Source organism: Pollicipes pollicipes, unplaced genomic scaffold, assembly GCF_011947565.3.
Source record: "Pollicipes pollicipes isolate AB1234 unplaced genomic scaffold, Ppol_2.1 Scaffold_3447;HRSCAF=4054_pilon_pilon_pilon, whole genome shotgun sequence".
NCBI lineage: Eukaryota > Metazoa > Arthropoda > Thecostraca > Pollicipedomorpha > Pollicipedidae > Pollicipes > Pollicipes pollicipes.
Genome location: NW_023596297.1, coordinates 17203894 through 17228245, shown reverse-complemented (window position 1 = coordinate 17228245; position 24352 = coordinate 17203894). Strand labels below are relative to the sequence as shown.

At 49.8% G+C, this 24352-nt stretch overlaps 2 protein-coding genes and 1 pseudogene across 5 annotated transcripts; 1 reads left to right on the top strand and 2 right to left on the bottom strand.

Annotated features, from left to right (window-relative positions):
* Positions 1-958: 958 nt before the first annotated feature.
* LOC119091954 (uncharacterized) lies at positions 959-9593 on the bottom strand (annotated as a pseudogene).
* Positions 9594-15938: 6345 nt separating this feature from the next.
* LOC119092057 (MICOS complex subunit MIC19) lies at positions 15939-20456 on the top strand. Its single transcript, XM_037215015.1, has 5 exons — positions 15939-16054; positions 18149-18219; positions 18602-19066; positions 19744-19842; positions 20268-20456. Exons 2-5 carry the CDS (start codon positions 18154-18156, stop codon positions 20283-20285), a joined length of 648 nt encoding a protein of 215 aa, XP_037070910.1. The 5' UTR covers positions 15939-16054; positions 18149-18153; the 3' UTR covers positions 20286-20456.
* Positions 20457-20512: 56 nt separating this feature from the next.
* Positions 20513-24062, bottom strand: mRpL42 (mitochondrial ribosomal protein L42). 4 transcript variants are annotated; one of them, XM_037215016.1, is made up of 6 exons: positions 23955-24062; positions 22910-22990; positions 22501-22540; positions 21766-21856; positions 21327-21514; positions 20513-20645 (listed from the first exon to the last, which is right to left on the bottom strand). In XM_037215016.1, exons 2-6 carry the CDS (start codon positions 22962-22964, stop codon positions 20591-20593), a joined length of 429 nt encoding a protein of 142 aa, XP_037070911.1. In that variant the 5' UTR covers positions 22965-22990; positions 23955-24062; the 3' UTR covers positions 20513-20590. The 4 variants fall into 4 exon arrangements, with proteins under 4 accessions (XP_037070911.1, XP_037070912.1, XP_037070915.1 ...); XM_037215017.1 differs by having other exon boundaries at positions 22910-23021; positions 23955-24054; XM_037215020.1 differs by having other exon boundaries at positions 23998-24022.
* Positions 24063-24352: the final 290 nt, after the last annotated feature.

Genomic DNA, 24352 nt, shown 5'->3' with positions numbered 1-24352 from the left:
GCAACATATCCGAACAATTATGAATTTGCACATTTTGTGTTCACCAGTCACCAAACTGTCAGTCAAAATGTGGAGTCCGTGACCTTGCCATCCACCGAACTTCCTACACACAGTCTTCGTCTCTGCAATACCCCTTCTCCGTTGGCACCACTTTCCCTGTCCCTAGGCGCCTCGTTTGCCTCCAGAAGACACAAAAGAAGCCTGCGTGAAATAGGAAAATCCATGACGTTCACCATCTTTGATGACCTGGAAGTAAACGGTAAGCTATATACAAGCACTTGTAAGATGTTTTAGAAGTAGAATGATCAAGCTACATCAAAGCGAAGCAGACTTTCGCTAAGATTATTATGCTAAGTTGATTTGCCAGCAGTGCGTGCAGAAGACCAATCCTCAGCACTTTGACGGTAGAGGGAGTATCTTACCTATGGAACATATGTGAAATGCATATTCCGGTGAAGCTTTAGGACTAGTTACTTCTAATGATAGCACCGGGTAGCACCACTGCAGCACCAACAAGACACAACAAACAGAACGATTTTATTTCCGCGTCCAAATTACGTAGGCACCGTTATGTGACATCACTACATATTTTTCTTCTTCGTAGCCCCAGAGTGCAGCGCCAGTCCGCAGCAGCTGACGACGGCAGAATCCGCTGAGGGCCGTGGAGCTTGAAAGTGACACCTATGCTGGTATGAATGATGTCAGCGCGAATGCACAGCTTGTGATTGGTACAACGGGCGGCGTATGCGGCTTATCGAGAAGCGCATTGGTTGAAGTTTGAGCCAGTGCGCCACTATAGACCATGTCATACGTCCGTCTCCCAAACCCAAAGTCGCGCTCCGAAAAGAGTCACTGTGCTCAACGGGGAAAAACTAAGCCCATAGGATGGCGATTCTTGAAGTTGCTTGATAACGTCTTTTTATTAGTATGTCTTTTTCCCTGAATGATGTTCCAAGCTATCTTAGCATTTATTGTACAATCCTTTTGTTCCATAGGTGTATTGCAAACATCACACAACACTCAAATTGGAAAAAGCAAAACACATTAAAAGAATTGCCTCCTTTGTAGTAAGCAGGAGGTCCGCTGAGATTTCGCCCGTCAGAACAGGCACCTACTTTAGATTAAAATTTTGAGCTATTCAGAACGATTTCGAGAAGTTGGAATCAACAATTGAAGCGGATGCGCCTTAATTAGTAATAGATGACCAGTAAAAGTGGTGGTATACTCCCTGTAAGATAAAGTCCATCATTGAAAACGCCTGGTGTACCGCAGATCTGGGTGGAGCTGCGCAAATCTGCGCATCTGGGCCATTCTGGGGCGCCTGGTCCTCTAATGTTTGTCGCGCCGCATTCCCAGTGCGGAGCCATGACTACCAAAACGAGTCGCTCTCAACATAACAACAGCCAGGTGTATTCTGAAACAAATCTGCTCGTCACCTGCCCCGGAATGATGTCTGGGAAACGCCGCGTATGACTGCACAGCTTCTGTGCGACGAGGATGCACGGTTTTCACCAATACGCGTCGCTGATGGGTCGCTTTGCAGCCGCCATGGCCGTGAGCGCCGATCCCATCAAGCTACCGCATTACCCAGAGCACGCTGCTCGTGCTATTATATACGACAGGAGACACAGCAAACGCTCGTCAGTATGTCGCGTTCTTATTTCGTAGCTATGCCTCCAAATGCATCTTAAACTCTTGAGCTGGATTGTCTTGGTCCCATTTGCTATACGGATATAAATCCGCTGGATCTGACACGTTTTTGGGCGATGCCCATCTTCCCGAATTGGTCAAGCGTCTCCTCAGTTTGCGTATCTTTGACACGGCACCAGCGGCAAACTCGCAGTCGCTCTTCACAAAAATCCAGTCTATGTATAATGGCTCAGCTATGTATCCGTTTTTCTCCATAATATCGATGATGGCTGGGAGCTGGGGGTTCCAGCTAGTCCCCATAAATACCTCCACTGCAACGATCTGAAACAGGACAGAAGATCAATCCTAAGGCAGGGACAACAATTATGGGTACGAGAACAGTTTTGAATGGACGTAATCCATCTAAGACATTTTGCTTCGCATGACCGGTGTTTGCCAGTGTCAGCAAGAAATAATATCGGAAAAGGCAACAAAGGGCGCATTTGTTTTGGATTAACCTATCCATGGGGCGCGATCATGGATCTCGACTGCTGGGATTCGTACACCCGTGGTGGGGTGGGATTCATATACCCGTGGTGGGTGGGATCGAGCCGCTTTAAGCGCCTGCTGTTCGCCCATGGCCGGGATGGCCTTCGGCCGGTAGCGGCCTCCGCGCCAAAGGTTAGGTGACGTCATGCCAAGCACCGTCGCACGGCGAGCTTTCGCCTCGTGATTATGCCATTGACCAGGAACTTCAAAATGGGATGGTTAGGTCAGGTCTTACGTCAGGTCAGGTCATCGCTAAGCATGATCCACTGCTTTGCGTTGGCGCTGATCCCGAAAATCCATCCAATCATCAGGTTCAGACTAAATCTAGTGAAATACCCTGCTTGCGGTGTAATGTTCCACCTGAGAAACAAATGAGGGTTCCCAACACACCCATCAACTCATCAAGCAGCACTTCATTCTTTTCAGATCGCAAAAATGACCCAAATCAAAGCGCAAAACAACGTTTGAACTTTTGATTCAGCGTAGCCACGTTGATCGACCGGAGCAGAGCCTGGCCACCCAACGCTAGTTTTGTGAAGATGCGCCTCCGTGTACATTGCCCCAGCACTGTCCGCTCGACAAGCATGGGACTCGCGTTTCGGCACCCCTGTTTCCCAAGTTTCAGACGGGCGAACGCCGGCAGGGCTCGACTCAGTCGGCTACATGCCTGCTCCCCCCTCCCCCCCCCCGCCCACTCACACCCTGCCGACATCAGAGCGCGTGCCACTGTCCGGATACGTCAGTAGCCGAAGGGTCAGCACGTCTCTCCGCCGGCTCACCTTGACGTCCAGCTGGCGCCAGGGGATGCCAGCCAGCACGCCCATCTCCACCCCCTCCACGTCCAGGCTGAAGAAGTCGACCGAGCGCGTACCCAGCGCCGCAAGCACGGCCGCCAGCGGGTAGCAGGGGACGCCATACTCGCGCCGCTGCCGACAGTCGCTTGCCGTGGAAGTCGCTCGTCGGCTCGCTCGCCATGTCTGACCACGTCCGTGACGTCACGTCGCCCTTCAGGGTGCCCAGATACCGCAGCTCCTGGAACTGCGCCTGCCGCACACAACCGTCCGTGACGTCACGTCGCCCTTCAGGGTGGATACTGCAGCTCCTGGAACTGCTCCTGCCGCACACAACCGCGACGCGTCGGAAGGGCGGCCAAAGCTTGGGCCAGTGTGTGGGTTAGAGTCGAACACTGTGTGGTATTTGTCCGTAAGTCATCAACTGTGTTAGTTGGCAAAGCTCGCTCGTCTGACGTTCATGGCAGCATACAGCATGCGGGTTTGACTGTATTGCTTGCAATAAGTAACGTATAAAAAGCGACTTGGTTTTCTGCAGTGATGAGGGAAGGAAGGGTGTAATGAACGCTAAGCACGGAACGAGCGTAATGGGAAGAATTATTAATTACATAATTATAGATAAAAATATGGATTAGAAATATAGATTATAGATTATATATATATATATATATATATATATATATATATATATATATACGTATCATCATAACATTACATAATTATAATTAGTGGTTCACGGCAGCCACAACACAACAGGTTCACGTGAAACACGAAGGTATTGGGAGATGCCGAAATATGTTCCTGATACGTTGCATACCTTGCGTCTCACCCATGTATAAGACATGCAACAGGTCCAAGTCATTTTGCCCATGGTTGTAGTTATCGCTCCCAAATGTGTGACTTTTCCTTCCTGCTTGTAAATAAAGTCATTATCATCGTCATGTGTTCCGTTCTTTCCCCACAAAAGGGCTTTCCATCCTGTGCCAACATCACATCACGATGTAAACTTATAAAGCCACGGGTGCACGCGTTGACGCTAATCCTGCCAACTCAGTCGCGCCTACTGCGCTGTCCAGCAACAGCCAGCACACGAGAATGCAATATCGACGCTACATGACGTCATGATCAATATGCATAGTGATTACCGTGTAGGCGTAGGGCCGGTCACTGATGCAGGCGTCCAGGAGCCAGGCGTGCCGCCGCTTGGGCACCATCTTGGCGTACAGCTGGCGGGCCGGCTCCATGAGCAGGCCGCTCCAGCCGTACCGCCGCTCCAGCAGCAGCGTGTTCGACATGGTCTCGCCGTCGAATGCGCCGCACTCCACAAAGAAGCCGCCCGTCTGCCGGCGCGTGGCCCGAAGCCGAGCCAGGCCGTCGGTCAACCGAGCATGATCATTGGTCGGCCGAGCCGGACCGCTAGTCGGCCGAGCCGGACTACTGTACAGCCGAGCTGGCCCACCGGTCAGCCGAGCCGGACCACTGTTCAGCCGAGCTGGACCACTGGCCAGTCGAGTCAGGCCACCGGTCAGCCGAGCCGGACCACTGGCCAGCCGAGCCAGGCCACCGGTCAGCCGAGCCAGACCGCTAGTCGGCCGAGCCGGGCCACTGTTCAGCCGAGCTGGACCACTGGCCAGTCGAGCCAGGCCACCGGTCAGCCGAGCCGGACCGCTAGTCAGCCGAGCCGGACCACTGTTCAGCCGAGCTGGCCCACCGGTCAGCCGAGCCAGACCACTGTTCAGCCAAGCCGGGGCATCGGTCGGCCGAACTTTTCATAGCCGTAGAGAATTGAACAGCAGATGTTTTGAAGCAAAAATTAGACACCTTGTAAGGTCGTCGAACTATGGCAGGTCAAAGTCAACCCATGGCTGTCAGCGAAGGGCATTTCTGGGCAATCGTTCAATGTGAATGCAACAACAGCGTGTTAGACGAAGCCGCCAATATCTGGGATAGTTTTTTTTAGGCAGTAAGCCAATTGAATTTAAAATTACATGCATTTCTTTTGACCTAGGTTAAGGTATTAGGGTCAGAACAAGGTTAAAACCAACCTTCGTTTTATCCGAGGGATTGGTTTCATGAGGTAGTTTCTGGTGCTCACTTCGAATCTTTCAATGACAGGACCGTAACAGACATGTTCCATGGACTTTTTTAAAGGTCAGAGTAAGTTACTGACCTAAAATAACCGAGGTCAGCGTTTTGTTTTCATGCGCATATCACCTAGCGTAATTCCTGATGTTTATTCTAGTGACAAACTAGGAGCAATTGCGTAGATATTTGGTCACCTTGACCTTATGAAGGTTAAGAAAGGACACTGACCTCATAGACCTTTGTTTAGAGCAGGTATCTAACTTCGCGGCAGTTGCATGAGGAGGTCTGGGAGCACTTCACACACCAATCTGGAGTTTGAACTTGTTGATCTAATTCCACCCCAAGGCCGAGACCTAAGACCCTCAAATTTTGACACAGGTGAGTTCAAGTACAAGTCAATCTACTCCCTCACTTTGGTGTATTCAACTATCTTAGTTCTTGAGATCTCAACAGGGTCAAATTGACCCCCTCACCCGAGCGAAGGGTATTCAGCCGGCCAGCCCTGCGCGTGTTTGGTGGCGCTACAAACGACGTGCCTTTAACACGCGGCACCTCCCCGCGTCTGCATCCGGCTGGGTCATTTACAGCCGCCCTTGAATCACGTTGCCCATTATTTGCCATTTTTTAAATCTCCGTCCGTCTGGTTACGCAGTAGCAATGTTAGATGAAAAGCGAAGCCTACGGTTACGCTGCGTCAAGCGCAGCGTGCCGAAAGGGTAACGTCCGTTTGATCTCGGATTCAGCTAGCAGTGCGAATTAAACCGGGCGTGTTGTTTACCACGAGAGGAAGACAACAACAGCCGGCTGTATGGTCTTTCAACTAAAAACAACTAGGTTATGATTTTCTGCCACATCTGGCGCTACGTTACGCTGCCAGATCCCTTTCCCTCCTCTCCCTTGATACAGGCTCAGTTAAAAAGCCCCTTCCCCATCCACGCGTGAGATAAGGCATCGACAACCCCAAACGATAATTTTTTTCGGAGGACTTTTTCCCTGGGGATTTGTTTTTTCGGAGGTAGCGCGGCACTTAAGCCGCACGTTTGAGAGACCAGCTTTGCGCCGTTCCATTCCCCGCGGTGTTCGCCCTCCCCGCCAGGGTGGAGGTAGGCGACACACTTAGCCCCATCAGCTACGTGCGTGCGAAAAGCTTTGGTCACAGTTTCCTTTGAAGCAAAGCTTCACGCATGCGATAAACGCCCGTCTGCACAACCCGGCAGGTCTTCGCATGCGGCGTGCCCGCTTACCTTGTTGCCGCTCAGGGCAAGGACGAACTCTGGTAGCGCGTGCTGGGATGGATCAGCGACGCCTGAAACATATACCTTTATATGTAAGCGACTTCACAATGTTACACTATTGAGATGCACCTAAGAAGGGCTTATGTAACTAGTGGTGACCTCAGGTAGCCATAAATTCATATAAGTAAAGGAATTTTCCCTAATTTCGTCATCGATAACCATTTCACCACATCATCACATTAACGCTTCCATCGGTGTGTTTGATCATTCTTGGTCACGCACGTTGACATTTCGCTGGAAAGATAAGAGGTCTGCTTCTGCTTCCAGAAATTAACTGCGGTAATCCGAATACTTTTTTTGGTTGTCTGTTTGTAAGCTAGAATCGCATTTCTGGGGACAACATCCATACCATATTTGGTATTTGCTTTGGCTTGACAGTAAGCCGTTGATGGGTCCGATCCAGCTGCCGCTGGCGGCCCGACTACCGGCTGACCTGGGTCGGTGAGATCCAGCGGCCCCTCGGAGGGCGGTCTCAGGTGTCGGCGGATCCTCCCCACCAGACGGGGATCAGCGGCCAGCAGGGGGCCGCTGCCATCCAGAAGGACCTCGTCCTCCGGCCGGGCGGCCCATCCGCTCCACACGGCTGTCGGCACTACCCACGCGGCGGTGTGATACGGAGGGCCTCGCCCCCCCCCCCTCCCCCTCCCCTCCCCCCATCTCCCCGACGAGCTGCATCACGCGCTATGCCGTTTTGGAACAGGCGGGGGAGTGGGGTTTGTTATCCGCCCGCGCTACAAAACGAAACACCGCGTCAGCGGAATGTAGCACCTGGCTCTGGACAAACAACGAAATCCATGTCAGGTCACAAATTGTACCCCAACACCATACTCACCGGCCAGGTTCACAACGAAGAGCGTCCCAAGGGCAATCGATGCTTCTTGGAAAGTCACGGGCAGTTGGCGAGGCCACCGCATATTCCAGGCACGCCGGCGCTTTGGATGGATACTTCAGGGACGGCTTGGGCGGCGGTCGCCAGGGTGGGTGGCTGTAAATAAACCTCCATTGGCGCGGTCACATCAAGTAAAATGTTCATGCCGTGAGCGGGCACCGTTGGGAGGGAGCTTGATTGCAGCGGATAGTTCGCGTGTGACCCAGCTCCGATAGAAATAGGCACAACATGGACCATGAGCCAGCGATAAGTGCCACTTTCATAGCCCTTGGGCTTTAAAGCACAACCCACGCTTCCAGCTCGTGCACAGGCAAAGGTTAGAGTTGGCAAACAATAGGGCAAGGGTACAAGATGCAGCACACCTTCATACAAATGCAATGATGTCGATTTGCATGTTTGGGGTGAGCCACACTCACACTGCCCCCAGTCAATGTCCAGTCCTCCAAGCTGCGGGTGTGACCTCAAACATCTGGAGCATACTTGTAAGCAACGCATAACAAATGGATGCTTAAAAGGATATTTTTTTCTTAAGAAGATTTGTAGGAATTATTTCCCCAAATAAATAGAACAACGAACATGATAGCTGCGATGCCACGTTCAGCCGAGTGCGGCCGACTGATCGGGTCACATTTTGGGAGTTTCGCGTTCGTGTCGGATTTACTTAAATGTTTTTCTTTTTTCTGATTTTGATGCACGTGTTTGGATTACAAGACTCAGATACGTCATTGACTCTGAATTGTTTTGTGGCATTATTTGAATGTCTTAGCATTATCCAACGATATTCCAAGTTCTATAAACCTATAGTTTGCGGCAGTCTGCCACGACCGCTTCCAGTGAACGAAAACAAACTGGTTGCATATTAGCCCCCCAAAAGATTACGAATTTATTACCGGTCTCGTTTTGGATGAACCATTGAAACGTGCCCCCCCCCCCCCTTCCCCCCCCCCCACACACACACTCTGATATGGACGGTAATCGTCCAACAACAGCTATCATATAAACAAGACGAGCCCCGTCGAACAAACCTGACACGAGCGTTGGCTTCCACCCTGCAGGCCTCTCGACAGCGCTCAGCACACCTCCAAAGTGAATATCGCCTGGGTCAAGGGGTCGGTAAATCAAAATCTATGCGTGGCGATCGGCAGCTTAAGCCGACCACGTGGCGGCGCCACAGTCTCCACAGATTTCGAGGATATTGAAGACAACTGCAAACTTCAGCGTGTTCTCGCAGTGCACATTGCGCAAAAGTACGATGCAATATGAATTAAACCGAGGTCTACAGCGCTGCAATTTCCATGTTAAACGTTGTTATGTTTCAAGCACATGAATTTTAGGGTATTTTTGGAGAACAAAATCATGAAGGGGTCACACATCGTTCAAAATTTCAAGAACAGATCACAAAGGCACCGTCGAGGCAATACACATGCCTATTAACAGCACGCTTAGAGTCGATGGCTTTATCTGATGCGACCACTTGTGTGGCGCAGTCGACTAATGCGTGTGACAATCTTTGTACAAGCTCCTTGGTTCAATCCTGACCTGGACAAGCTCTTCCACAATCGTCTCATTCCCAGTCCACGGCTGTCACTGGGCAGTGACCGCCCCATCCCGGGGTTCACGCCGCGCCAACCAGCGCCTGCATCGGTAGGGTTGCGGGCGATATATCGATCTGGCGTCCACCCAGAGGGTGCTAGAAGGTGGTGGTGCCCACCCTGGAAGGCACAATGAGTCCTAAAACATCCTCAACTGCCACGCTCTCAATGAGTGAAATAATATGTTTGTCTGCTCATTTTTGCTTGCGGCTTTTCATGGTCCCCTGCAGATCCGGACGCCAAATGCTTGCGTTTTGCGTTAAGAGAACTTCGTCCGTTCGGCCGTCTATGGACCCCTTCGGAGCCCATGGGAAGGGATTGTTGCCCCTGATCCCTCTCTAGATCCGCCACAGGGAGAGTGTCCCTTTAATTACGCCCCTGCCGCTGGGTCTATCCCGCCAACTATCAGACACCTGCGGTGCTCGCGTGGCACGACCTTGTAAAACACAGCTCACATGAGCAACGCCATGCGTCGCAAAGTACCGGAATGGACTGAGCTTGTCCTATCGGAGGCGAGCTGAGAATGCACGCGAGAGGTCAGAACCCAAGGTCCCATCGCGTGCGTTCGGACGACTCTCACTCTCCTGGCGGTGACCATGTGCCGACCCTCACGCTGGCCTGCGGTGACCCCGACCCGACCTCACCCTCACCTGCGGTGCAGGGCTGCCCCGCGGTTCAGTCCGGTTCCGCTGACGACGTCCACGCAAGGCGCCAAGCGGCCGACACCGCCGGTACCTCTCGTGCGGGGACAGGTATCCCCGCGCGGGTGAGCGCAGCGACGCCGCCGCTCTCTCGCTCCGCGAGCGTCGGGGAGGACATTGACCTAGCGGCGGCCTTCGTCCAGACCTTACCCAACAGCCGCTCTGCCCGCAGTCTGGGGCGTGACGTCACCTGCCCTGTGGCGTCATCCAGATTTTAGGGAGGGCTCGCGGTCTCCGACGGCAGGTCGGGGAGGCCACGGCAGCTGTTCGTGTGTAGATCTGAAAACCTTAGAAGTTGGCGACGTGGCATCAAATTCTATTTTGACGTTGTGTTGTGGAGCAGCAAGAGCATTGCTGCATGGCGTTTATTGAACGGTTCTGAGCAGATGGAGTTACAACGGGGAGCAGCGAGAACATTGCTGCATGGCGCATATTGAACAACTCTGAACAATGCTGCATGGCGTTCATTGAACGGTTCTGAACAGATAGAGTTGCAACGGGGACCAGCGAGAACATTGCTGCATGGCGTATATTGAACAGCTCTGAACAATGTCGCAGAGTCACAATCGCACTTTGCTCTACCTCAGGGGCGCAGCCAGAGCATTGCAAGGGGAGCACAGGGCTGTCAAGGGCCTCCCGGGTGATTAGAGGCCCCCAAAAATCGCCCGATATAGCCCAGCTGTTCTTAAAGGGAACGGCTTTCTTTGCTTTTACATCATTTTTAACCTCGTTAACTGTAACAGAAGCCAGAAGGCGTCGCCAGATCCTGTTTGAATGCTGAAGCCAATAAACCGGAAAAGCCGGACGTTAAGCAACTGCATGGGAATAAATCGACGGCGCTTTTCATTCTGAAATGGTTCAATGAACATTTCATCCGGGGTCTACAGAGACATTGAGGACGCCATGAACGTAGACTGTGGGTATACATGGGTCAAAAATCCGTTTTGATATGGCCAGCCCGTGTTTACCCGGATATTTTCACCATTCAGCTATAATCGATCAGTAAGAAAATTATCTAACATAGTTTTAAACATACGCGATAGCAAAATCTTAGAAGCAAAAACCTCGACGCTCGGCGTTTAGTCTCCGTAGGCCGGGACGCATCGGCCTCGCGTCTCATAACAAGTGGTGGCCAACGTGCGAACGAACGTGATGGCACGTCTGAAGTTAATACCTTTGAACACTAAGGACATCAATTCATGCGTTTAGAGGGCACGGACGCATATTTTACCTATATCATGTTTATTAATAATGAAAACATATAAGCGTCTACAGCATCGCGAGGAGGAGCTGGAACCACAGGGTTGTCTGCTACTGCAGGAGTAAAGATAAAACCCTATTTTTCATGCTGCTGTAGCTTTCACTGTATCCACAAAGCAGCCTGTAAATTGCAAGAAAGAAACGCGACAGCCTGATATTTAAACGGCACGCTTTCAATTTTAAAATACTTTTGGAAGCATCATTTTCCGATGGTCGTTCTCAAGCACGGGAATGGTCGTTCTCAAATGCAGGACGCTCTCCGCCCGGTGTTACGTGCAGCGGTCAATGTCGTTACGGGGAATGTTCCGTATTTGAAGATATTGACACTACCATCAGATATGATGAAATAAGCTCGCTGGGAACTGCCGGTACACTTTTTGGAGGAAAAGACTGTTTCAGACAACATAATTTGTCTGTGAAATAGATATGCTCCTCAATTCGTCATTGTTTGATCGCGTCATTGCACCTCGCACAACATTGATTGAGATCCAATTGACGGCCGTTATATCTGGAAATCGTGCCCACGCACGTCAGACATGAACGGGTCGATAATTATAGTTTTCTTCGCCTTTATCACCGCACTTCTAATGGAATGGCAAGATTTTGACGACGTTATTAGGACGTCACGGATGACTGGATGACTAAAAAGTCTCCTGAAATGGCTGCCACATTTTCGCGGGCGTGTAGCTCAGAAATTTGAGCGGTTTAGGTCTTAAAAAGGGCAGGGTTGTGAACCGTACCGAACAATCTTCAACATGGCTATTTCAATTCAAAACCCTATGCAAATGTAAAACATTCCCTATAATTTTTGTGCAAGCTGGAAACCAGGTCATCGCTGTTCTCGCTGCTGCGATTGCGAGCGCGCAATCGAAAGACCAGCGGCCAACTCCATTCGGTTTTAGGGAAACTGCAATCCCGGCAATTTTCTTTCGCGCTCCTGAGATAGCAAATCGGGCAGGCCAAAATTGTGATGCAATTTGTTTTACTGGCCGAGCCTGCGAAAGAATGGGGGTTGTCAGCCAAAAAAGGTTAGCCTTTTTCACTTTTGAATTCGTTTCGACCTACGCTATTGAACGCTTATGAGCCCTCTGACTTTTTCCAGATAAGGGGCACCGTGAGAAGAACACTAGGGGGGCACATTATTGTTTCCAGCCAAGGACAGAACGGCTATTTCGTCCTAGTGCGAGGAGCCTTCCAGCTGCCATTCTGGCAACACCGAGGCGGGTCCCCCTCGTCGATGCGGGAGGCTTTAGAGGGATACATCATGCCACATATATCCCCCCCACACCGACGCGGGAGGCCTTCTGACCCGCGCAGCCGGCCCTCGATCACCGCAGAAACCCTTAATAACGCAACGAGATCCTTGATCACCGCAGGCGGTGCAATAATTTGCACATTAACTCCACCGGCACGTATTCCCGTGACCCCTCCCCTCCCCCCATTTTGCCTGCGCCACCGCTCTACCTCAGGCCAGGTTTTCGCCTCTCATTTCGTTTAACTAAAGCGTCGCCTCAGGACGAAACGCAACTTCTGCAAATAAGTGATCGCTGCCGGCGAAATGTCTGGTGCTCGAGTCACCGCGATCGAGCGTGCCTCACTGCGTTTGTTTCGACAGTTATAGAGCGGTCTGCCGGTGGCGATGCAGAACTGGCCGTGACCCGTACTGCCCGTGAGAGCATACTGAAGCTGCTCGCAGCTGCTCGCCCGCGGCTTCAGATGACGTGAATAGCTGGTAGATCACAGGGCGGAGAAGCCTCGTTCAATGCAAAGTTTCAGTGGGCGAAAGCGTATATTTGTTTAATCCAACAACGAACACGACCACAGTTTGACTACATCTGGTCTGGAATGTGATCTGTTCGCAATCTTCGGTCGGCCGACGCAACCATGGCAGTACCCACAACAAAACGCTTCCCGTAACATCGGCCGCACCCACCACACACCGCTACACACACAACAACGCAACAACGCTTGACCGGAGCGGCCCTATTTCAAACATCTATCAAAGAGTCATCATCGGCCAATAGAAGCAAGCTGTCTACTTGCCGTGGAATGTCAATAACTGAACTTTATCTAGCTTGGGACGCCTGTGATCTGATTTGCTCAGAGCATTTCTACATCGGTAATGCCGCAAGCGCATGAACGCATGACATATGTTATCACTTACTGCTAACTCTTCAAGTGAATTGCGTTGCAACCAACGCCCAGCTTATTGTAATCCGTCAGTAATCTGGAAATAGCCGTGGCACCGGCAGAAGAGCCTTATGCACCTCGTAAGAGTATCATTTCAAAAACATGCTCAAAAAACTGCTGCCATTTTGGTCTGATCAATGTGATGTAGGCAGAAACACGTAACTCATTTCCAAATATGTACCGCGAGAAGATCCGGAAGCGTCTCCCCGCTCCTGAGCGAGCATACCGAATGCAGCGCATGCCTATGGAAAAGACTGACCAAATGGCAACATAACTAGCATCGCACCATTCCCTCGTGCAACGATCACCGCTGACATGAATTAGTATGGACAAACAGGAGGAATGTCAGCTATAGTACGGGCGGCCATGAATTGATAGGCATATCCCGAGCCGCAACAATTTTATGACGCGCCACCACGTGCCTTTGGATGGGGCAATCCAACGAATATCTTTCAACACATGACTTAACGGGTAGCAAGTCTCAGACGTCGTCGCGAGTCATGCCATCTCCCACGTCACTGATGTCCATCACGGACGCAATGAGACAGGCAAAACCCATCGCAGCTAGGCAGCTTCAAAACAGGGGCGTAAGCAGAATTCTGCAACCAGCACTACACGGCTTTCCACTGAAAATTCAGTTCGACGTCCGAGGGCGTTCATAATTTGTTGTATACTGGTAAAATATGAGGACCGATGACAAGAAAATAACAATCAGCGACATTAGTTCATGCAAACTATGTTCGTTTGAATGCAGTTAAAAGTTGAAGGTTCAGGGTTTGTGACCTTCAGCACATAGCGCCGTATGAAAAAGTTTCCCCCTAGCCCTATTGGTATCACGCATATTCGTTAAGGCTATGTAATTTTTAGTGCAAGTGCACTACAGATATGGATCAGATGCAACGCATTCATAATCTACTGAGTGATACTAAATCTGCCGTATCACGCTGTGTAGCTATAGATACATTCTTTGCCATTTCAAAAGGTCATTTCCTTATACGATCTTTCCGTAAAAAACGCTCGTTGGGGCCTAAATCGACACATAACTCATTACTTTGCACTCGTACGTGCAGGTAGCGGAGGGGAGGGGCAAGTAACTTTTTCATGTAAACACGATGTCGATATTTTCAGGTAATCACGATATTGATAATCACGGTGTTATGTTCGGGTCCCCTCAAACACCGCTCCGACTCGGGGCCACTTGCCGCCACAGCACTCCTGGCACTGTTGCACTTGACCGGCACAGGAGCTCATCATTGTGTCAGGGGCCCCGAATATTGCAAATTGCGGGCCTCGGCATCGTTTTTGTTCGCAATGGCTCAGAGAAACATGGAGCCGATTGTTCGGTGTCCGTGGTCTCTGGCCGACTTAGACATCTACACTGTCTCAGGGATTCCTCAAACGATGCAAAAAGCCCCCCCCCCCCTCTCTCTCTCTCTCTCTCTCTCTGCCATTTCAGGTCACGACCCTACGGACCGCGATTCTCTATGCGACCTATAGCCAGTCCTTCCGGTCCTTATGCCCTCTAACTCGGCCTTTGATCGTCGGTTTCGGTGGGCCGCGGGCCCCTCCTTGGCCCGGCGAGCATTTCCCTTGGTCGGCTCGGGCTCCTTGCGAGCACAGAACCCTCCGCTAGGCGCTGAGGGCCCCTGACAGATACAAGATCCCCGATCAGTGTACATCACTGGCCCCTGCTTCGTAGCTGCCTGGGAAGTAGGCCGTTAGGCCCATACTGGCACGAAGCCGATTGTGCGCCTATCGACTCAGGGGGCCCCGAATAGCCCGCGTTCTTATTTTTATTCTTGTTATACAAGGGTCCGTCTTCGCAGGCCGGGACCCCTGAATCAGACTCCGACAAGCCCTTTGTGGCCTTAGACCCTCTAATCAGGCTCTTGATCGTCGGACCCGGTGGGCCCTCTAGGCTCTTCAGGCCTCCTCGAACACTGTCTCTGGCCGACTCGGGGCCCCTTACCAACACAGGGCCCCCGTTAGGTGCTGTGGCCCGCTGACACACGTAACAGCCCCGGCAAATGTAAATCGCTGGCTCCGGTTTTGTTCCTGCCTGGAAAATAAGCCCTTAGGCCCATGGAGCCATGGAGCCGACTGTGTGCTACTGTGGTGCATTACCAAAATGTAGGCCCTTATCGACTCAGAGGGTCCCCAAATGGCCCGTCTCTTGTTCTTATTCTTTTTATATGGGGGTCCGTCTTCCCGGTACGGTGCCCCTGAGTCAGACTCCGACAAGCCCTTTGTGGCCTGAGGCCCTCCAATCAGGCCCTTGATCGTCGGACTCGGTGGGCCCTCTAGGCTCTTCAGGCCTCCTCCAACACTGTCTTTGGGCGACTCGGGGCCCCTTACCAAAACAGGGCCCCTGTTAGGTGCTGTGGGGCGCTGACACGCGTTACCGCCTAGGCCAGTGTGAATCGCTGGCTCCGGTTTTCTTCCTGCCTGGGAAATAGGAGCTTAGGTCCATGCCGCCATGGAGCCGACTCTGAGTTACTGGTGGTGTATTTCCAAAATATAGGCCCTTGTCGACTCAGGGGGCCCCTACTCAGCGTGCCGGGCACTCTGGCTGGCATTGGGTCGCTTGGCCCTGCAAGCCGGGCTCCTGAATGCGACCTCTGGCCGGCCTTTTGGGCCCTCAAATCGGGCCCTTAATCTGTGGTGCCTTTGAGCTTTAACGTCTCTTGGAAGTAAACGTCTTGGAACCCATTGTAATGCCCCCTGGAATTGGGTGCCCAACATTCCGCGCGCAGACCCCAACCGTTGCGCCAACATTCCTCAGCGCGAAGCATCAGTCATTTAGCATTGCAAATGAATGTGTTTGAGGTAAAATCCATTCTCCAATAGCGCAAACAGGGATTGGGTAATTATGCAAACACGAGCACGGTAAGTGAATGCTGTGCAGATTGAAGCTGCTGTACTAACTGGCTTGGATATCAGCGTTCTTATGACGAGCACCGACGCGCTAAAGAGAAAAAGCATCGCCCTTTCTAGTTAGAGGCGGCGGCGCTGCAATTTTGGATTTCGTTATTTGTAGTATGTTCTGAGCTCTACCAGTGGCTATATATCAGACGTAAGCAGTGTGCGAGCAATTTTTGTGATCGAGTGTTTTCGATAAGCATGAAGTGAATTTGGAGGAGGTCTTGTGATCACATGGCTGGAGCCAGCAGACTAACCAAATTGTGAATGATGTCTGTTTAACTCATTTCTGTCAATCGTGTAATGGATAATTTTAATCGCTCAAATTCAGTTTTGAAATGTGCAACTATGTTACCCATGTTGCCTTATACAAGGCTTGCTTAATGTGTCTGAAATATTTTGGCAAATGTCTAGATAATTAAAAATGTGTCATGATAGGACTGCTTGCAACCCTGCTGAACCAGCAATTTTACTTGATTAATGCATATGAACAGTTAAACATTTAATATTTATGGTTGAATGTCTGCTGTCTGTTATGCTTAAGATGGCACGCTGCCCAATGCGCTAATGTGGCTTTATGTCAGCTGAGAATTGCAGGACATAGTTGTTTAGAAGTGGGTGGGATGAAAACCAGATAAGACGAATACCTTTTGAATTGTGAAAACACACTGATTTGAAATCTTCCCTCAGTAATTTAAGATGATGTCAAAATGTTCTACCTGGTCATTCATCTTATTTGTTATGGCAAGCTTTCCTTAATTTACAACATACATTTTGCTGTTGTATTTTATGCAGATAACACAGATAATTTTCATTAATGCATTTGAGGAGCCCCCAATGTAGCATAAATCTAGGATTCCTTTCTCAGTGTTATCCACTTTTTTCAAATTCTTAATTTTACACAGATAAACATATACACAAACATGTGATTGAAGTAAACAAACATCTTGGCCTGATCTGGCTTTTGGCCATTCCAATCAGAGTTTTTGGACAGGCTTAGCTTTCTTTTTTCATTGGGATTCTCTAAGATCATGTGGGGAATTCTCCTTTCCCATAAGACATGACACGGACCATTGATGACCTCACACATGACAAATATTATCTCATGCATGACTCAAGAAGTCTTAAGATTTAATTGGATGATCTGCATCAGTGATCTGGAACCTCCTGTCAGCATGATAAGGTTTCCTGAAATTTCAAGGCTGTTAAAAGATATGTTTAATTGCTGGACAAATGGTGAGAATGGACAGCTGCCCTCTCCCTTGTACCTGTCACACTCCACCTAGCTGCATCACCCATGGCAAGAATCTTGGGCAACATTTGCTATCTGTAATTGATGTTCTTACTGTGGAATGCAGCTAAGGTTTCGCACCCCCCTTGTTACTGAACTTCCCTAAGGCTGTAGTATGTATACTTGACCCTTATGACTCCTCAGTCCATCATATAAGTAACCATTGCAATATATGCAAGAGTGAGATATTTGCATGGTCAAATAGCTTCTGAATTTGACATGCCAAATAAGTAACAGGTCTGAGAAATACTGGCCCCTTCTAGAGGCTTTGGTTACCACAACTGCAGATTAACATCTTTGGTGTAAGGTATATTTTCTTTTCTTTTTTCCAAAATTCTTCAGTAAATAAATATGCATAAAACTGGGTATTCTGAGTTCAGCATTCTCACAACTGAGATAACTGAAGGTCATTTTGGGTTGGCTTAGTTGGTAGATCAGTGGACTCTCAGAAGGCCCTAGTTTGAATCCCAGCATAGGGAGAATGCAGGTTATGATCAATACATGGGTGGAAGCCAAGCACCATCCAGTCTTTCTTAGAACTAAATAGCATCTGATACAGCTGTAGAATTTGCCAGCCAAAATGTTGCACACAAACACCAACACACCAGATCAACAACAATAATTGTAACAATTAATCCATGCATGACATTTGTACCCTGTCTCAATCCTTCTGCAAACCTGGGACCATGTTTTGCTGATTCGCCGATACTGCGGCAAACTTCCAGATCTCCAAACTGCCCTCTTACTTCACCACCATAAGCACTAGGAGTACTTTGCTCAGGGCACAATCAGTGAATGCTCTGCTTAGCATGGCCTGGATGGACAATGCAAACACATTGCAAGCTGTTAGGATGCCATGCATATGTTGGAACAGTACAAGCTATGATTAGTTACATCTCCTCTTACATGACACCTTACGCACTGTGTGATGGGCTGGTCATTCTGGATACCTTTCAGTCACCATGGGCGGCACAGCAAGCACGAGACGAATAAGTGTCAAAAATGAAGATACCTCTGGCGTCATAAAGGTTTGTTGACGCGCTATTCTTGCTGTGATCTATTGCCTTGACATATTAACAGGAGGCGAAGTAATGCCGTGTTTTTCTGTTTCTTTTTTATCGCGATGGTTTCGAGCCACGAGAGCGGCATGTTGTCTGATGATCAGTATCAGTCAGCTCAGTCTATTGTGCGTAGCATGAGGGCACGCGTGTTCCGCACTTTCATCCCGGAATATAAAATTGCCACTTCAACTATTTCTATGTGGGTTTTAGAAGCGTTATAACTGCCTTCTCATACAGCGTCTCTAACTAGGAAGTGAGGCTTTCATTCAGCCCCATTCAATAGTCCAATGGCCGATGGTTGTACTCCGGGACCTCCGTCCAGTCGCCTCCGTGATTTTCCATGCTCTAGATATCGGACTCGGTCGTCAACCGTATCCGCAACGAGCTGCAGAACCAGCCGGCGGATGAGCCGCAGCAGAGCGCCCGCCAGGCGCCCAAGCAGTCGCTGCCTCCTCCTCCGCCCCCGCCGCCGCCGCCTCCGCCGCCGGCCCCCGAGGCGTCGCCGCCGCCGGTGCCGGAGCGGCCCCAGCTGCCAGCCGTGGAGCGCCGCCCTATGTCGGCGCCGCCGCCACCGCCGCCGGCCGCGGCTGGCCGCTACTCTGAGGAGGCGTACATCTCGCTGATGAAGCTGCGCGACGAGAAGGACGCCGAGCTGCGCCAGATGGAGCAGAGCTGGCGCAACAAGATCAACCAGATGGAGCAGCGCCACGCTGAGCAGCACAACCTCACCACGGAGGCGTTCCACCGCACGCTGGCAGAGGTGCAGGGCCTCTTCCTGAAGGCGTCCACCACGCCCATCTGCCAGGACGGACAGGTGAGTCGCCCGTCCCGCCGGCGATCCGTCCCCGCCGGCAGGGACGAGGAGCGTTCGGTCGGCGGTTTTGGGATGTGTGGTTGATTATGCCCTCGGCTTTTTTACGCAGGCAGATGGTTTCACGTCTGCGTTTGCCTGGATGCGGTCATCTTTGCAGTTTGCAGTTATCCGCGGTTTGAGCATGAGGTGGCAGCCTTTCCCGATCATTTGACTTCGACTTGGCAATCTTGGAACGGCGTCTGATGGACGCGATGAGGGTCGGAGAACGTTCTTCTACCACTTCCTTTGTGTCCAGCTTGATGCCGCAGGTTTCGCCAGGGAATCCATGCCTCACCAGCGGTGTTGCAGCCCGGGGAGCTGAAACCCAGGCGTCGCCCATGGAGGTGGCGTCCATATCCGGTCGGGGACTGGACGCCCTTCGCGTCACGTCATCCGGGCTTGGACTTCCTGTTTCAGTCACGCTCCGTCGCGTGGCTCGAGGGCATGACGCCTAGCCGTCGGGCCATTAGACCGAATGCCGTAATTAGGACAGCAACGGCACTGGTGTCTAAAGAGGACTTGGATACGTGCCTTCCCAAACCCGGGCCGACTTCCTCGCAAACTTGTGTTGCCCCCGATGTCCTGGAAGCATTGACATGTGCTCTTGATGGTAACGACGGTCCACCGTTACTCCTCAGGAACGCGTGATGAAGTGTTACGCAGAGAACTCCAAACAGAGTTTGAAGTGCTCTCAAGAAGTGCAGCAGTTCTCAGAGTGTGTGGATCTAACGCGTCTGGTGAGCAAATGTCTAACATACTTAATGATTAAATACACCCTCATCGTTAGCCCTGCTGAATCGATATATCGTAACAGGAGCATAGCGTTGAATAGATGGCACGAATGGTTTCGCGCCGTAGTAGTTAAGTATCCACGAGTAACAATATTTCCGCTTGGCCGTTGGCTTTTGGTACCCTTGAAACATTCACATGTCTGACGTTGTCTAACGTTTTGAATGAAAAAAGCACATTTATCTTAGTCATCCTGATACTACATTATCTTTCCTGGCCGCATATGGCGACTGCAAAGTTCCAACCCAACTCGGCTTGGCCCAAGGCCGTATCCAGGACGCCGCCTTGGGGAGGCGGGCGGCCCCCCGGCCGGTGTATGGGTAAAATTTAAAAAAGATGTCGACTGGATTTTAACGTGCGTCTGTGTTTTCAGAGTCGTCTAATGAGATGAAGCGATCCTGGCCGTGCCGGGTCTTAGAGCCGACTGATCCATTCGGTCCGTTATGACGGTGTGACAGCTGCGCTGTGCTGCGGTGTGACGGCTGTCGCTGCTGAGAAGCACAGCCGCTGTGGGGTGATATATCCGCGCTGACTCTGTTCAAATATAGCCGCTGGTGCCGGAGTGTAGTCTGATCACGCCACCGCTCGCCGACCTGATCGCGCCATTGCGACATGAGCTGAGTACATTTCTGTGTATTGAATGCTAGCGAGTGACTACTGAGACAGGAACCGGGGGTAGCGTACAGGCTTCAGGCTTCACATGAAGTCTCTGTCCCTGGGTGGATTCTTCTTCCTGTACTTGATTCCCTTGCTGAAAATGGGGAAGTGTCGGTTACGCCACGCAATTGGGACGTCCAATGCACCAAAAACGCTTGCCGACATTGGCATGGCATGAACGAATCATGGTGGGATAATTCGTCGTTTTTAGCAAAGTTCAGCGACTTTGCACAACTACTGTCTGCTTACTGACCGAATGGACATAAAAAGTAATCTTAGAATTTCTCGCGATCCGTCATAACGGCAGAAGAGTTAGTTCAATACCCACATTGCATGCTACCGTAGTTTGCTGTACTCGTTCACAATGAATCTTCGAGACCGGCATAATATAAATTGCAATCTTGTCGCCGGTTAACAGCTACGGAACAACTCTTAAATGGCCAAAGCGTCACGGCCCACAGATACAGAAATCGCTTGTTTCTGCGATGCTGACACGCGACAAGGTCACACGGTCGTGCACAGAATAGGGTCTGCCTTGAATTTAGTGGACCCCTCCCCGCCCGATAACGATTGGCTAGTACGAGTGAGCCACTGATGGTGAGCAGAAATAAATGGGTGAATCAGAAACGACTGGGATTCGTTGAATACCGTTGTCATAATGCATCCACCAATAACTTTGAAACAGTTCCACCTCTGAATGCCAAGAAGACGCAGGCCAGCTCAACACGATGTACAGATTCTGTTGTTCAATCCGCACCGTCGGCGTGGCACTCACTGTGGGAACCAGATGTGTTTGTTGGTGTGGGTGAGCTTCATCAGCTCCTCCCGGACCTGTTTGTCGGAGCGTCTGACAAACATGTGCTTGTAGCGCTGCACGCCCTTGAGCGACGAGTCGAGCCCGTCCGTGAAGGGGTTGCGCAGCGCCGACTGGTCGGCCGCGCTGGTCTCCGGCGCCGGTAGCGGCTGGGTCAGAGCGCACGCGGGTCAGTGGCGCGCCCCATGCCACGGCCAGGCGTTGGCCGCAACACGCAGCGAGGAGATACTTCTGGCTGCCCCTTTTGGTTTGCGTGTAACTGTTGTATTGGCCGATTTGGTCGCAGGGACTTAAAAATGCGGCTACGGCACAACCGTGGGCGATCGGGAAGGTGATGGACAGATTCATCCACGTCTTGGCCACGCCTAGGGGCGGCCTGCAGCAACCGCGGCGGTCTTACCTTGGAGCACTCGTAGGGGAAGGCTGGCTCCGGATGCCAGCACACGATGGTCGAACCGTTGTTGGAGACGACTACCTTGTGTTCCCCTGCCCTGTTCGCACGCAGGTTGAGTGCATATCATGTGACAAGGCAAAACATAGAAAGAAATATCAAGTACAGCGCAGTGCAGCGCATCCTTAAAAACAGACAATTAGGTAAAAATATGTTACTGACTTACAAATTTCACACTGATGGCTGTTTTTCCATTGACAGCTGCATTAAGACATGCAGGCTTGTTTGCAGCTGTGTGAAATGCAAAATCTCAGTGTGCACTGCCTTTTGATCATTTTAAATTTACTCATTACAACTTTCCATGTGTGGACATTCGTCATTTCTTCAGGGGAAAAAGCAACAAGATCCCAACGAGCTGATCCAAAACTCTACAGTTGTGACTTGACAAAGTTGGGCTGGCCCAACTGGCCAGTGAAACAATGTAAACTCAATGTGAGGAGTTTTCATCACCTTGTAAAGCTGATGTGAAGTCTGTCATCAGGTATTATATGGAAGCAACAATGTATGCAGGTGAGGTGATGACTTGGTGCTTTACTTTTTGTAAAAGCATGTTAGAAGTAAGATGAAGTTTGTTTTTACTTTTCTGGTAACTTTGTTATCACTGATTTTCATCTAAGTGATCAATTGGCAATTTTGGATGCCTGCTGTATCTCGTGAATGACACTGATGTTCTTTGAGACTTACCCAGAATTGGTGGAACTTGAGATCCCCTGCATTAAAATGTCTGAAATATAAGCATTGTTTTCAGAATAAACTTAAATCAAACTGCAAGGAAAATACAGGATGATTATCAAATCAGCATGACTGAACTCAAAAGCCAACCAAAAATATGTAAAAAGTACATTGAATACCCACTGGTGGTTTTCAAGATATTGCCAGATTAAAAAACTTGATAAAAATAAAGCTCATCTGGTTACACTCAGTTGCTAAATTAATTGAAAACCAGATGCAATGCCTATGGGTGGCCTTATTTGGGCCCAGTTGGTCAAATGGTTAAAATATGGTCACAAGATTGCTGATCATAAATATGGTCACAAGATCTTTCAAGGGAATTTACAAAAATATCAGTCATAAAATATGGAAGAACACTTACATCTTGAGGCATGGGGCCTTACAAGCATCCTGATTGATGAAAGATGCAGTGCCATCTCTGTACTTCAGACAGCTTCCCCCACTGTGGCAAAAGCACAAGATGATAGATCCACCTGGTGATGCCAAGAATTACATGAAATCAGTGACAAGAGGATGTGGTGCAATATGCTGGCAAACAAATCTCTGCATACAAAAAAGGATGTGATTAATGGCCACAGTGGATGTGCAGAAGTAAAATGCAACTCTGCTAATTTACCAACCAAAACCATGTGTGGCATTTAGCACCAAAACCACTATTGCTCAGGCTTACATACAACTTGATAATGCATCCCCTTACAGGCATTAACAATGAAACAATGAAGGCTTGAAGATCTAACTTTGGAGCTTAACATGGATAAAAACTATGCAACTGGGTATAAATTCTGCAAAATAAATGGCCTGAGTCAAACAAAGTTTAACAGCTAGTAATATAGAGCAATGATTAACCTGAAATTGAAATGTTAATTCCACCTCATTGGAAAAACCATTGGTGCATGGCAATGGTTTTTCATTCCTTGACCAAAAGCTTCAAACAAGTGGATGAATGAACACCAGTTGGGAACCTGCCATGGTTGCAGGGCACACTTCAGCATTATCAGTAATCATCTTCTGTTGTGGCTTGAATGGACACCAAGATCAAATTTGGAGCATTATAAACATCAGTAGAAAAAGCCAAGCTGGTAAGGTCAAACCTACCCTGAAGAACAGAAACATGGGTCTTCCCCAGATTTCACACACTCTTAAAGTTGGGGTGGGGCTTGAGACCCTAACTTGGTCCATCCACCTTTGAAACACAAGTGAGTCAAATCTGGATAAAAAAAATCATATTTTAGCGCGTTTTGAGGGTGCGGTTTGTCATGCTTACAGATGTCTGGTACCCCTCCTCCCCAGCACCCGACTTATGGCACAGAACTACGTCCGGTGCACACTTCACAAAATAAACATCACTCTTCAGCTGAGCGTGGGAAAACCAATTTATTCATCACATCAAATTTAAATGAACAAACCTTAAAAAAGCACACAATTTACTTGACGTGAGCGCTTTTCAACCTAAGACATCGTTCCAACCACGGCCATAAACACAACAGTTCCATTCGATCGCCAGTATGCGATCCCACTCTTTTGTCCTTGTAGCGCCGATAAACCCGACAGAGTAATAGTAATGAGAAACAACAAGACAGGCGGATATGATAAGGGCATATGAACTTTAAATAAGTATTTACAGAAATTTTTTATTTAATTGAAAAGACGAAGATACGTTTTCCTATATTTCAAAAGCACAACCATTCGTTTTTAATGCAAGGTAGTGCTCGACGTCCACAGCACTGAAAAGATGATTGTGGTACTGACGCATATATGACAAAATATGACGCTATCGAGATGCTGTGGCCGAATCCAGGGCCTC

Coding starts and splice junctions, on each gene's coding strand:
- LOC119092057 (XM_037215015.1), top strand. CDS start 18,154: ATGGGCGGCACAGCAAGCACGAGACGAATAAGTGTCAAAAATGAAGAT. Junction 18,220..18,601: donor ATACCTCTGGCGTCATAAAG/GTTTGTTGACGC, acceptor TCCATGCTCTAG/ATATCGGACTCGGTCGTCAA. Junction 19,067..19,743: donor CCATCTGCCAGGACGGACAG/GTGAGTCGCCCG, acceptor GTTACTCCTCAG/GAACGCGTGATGAAGTGTTA.
- mRpL42 (XM_037215016.1), bottom strand. CDS start 22,964: ATGGCACTGCATCTTTCATCAATCAGGATGCTTGTAAGGCCCCATGCC. Junction 21,857..22,500: donor TCAAGTTCCACCAATTCTGG/GTAAGTCTCAAA, acceptor GCGTGCGAACAG/GGCAGGGGAACACAAGGTAG. Junction 21,515..21,765: donor TCCCCTACGAGTGCTCCAAG/GTAAGACCGCCG, acceptor GCTCTGACCCAG/CCGCTACCGGCGCCGGAGAC.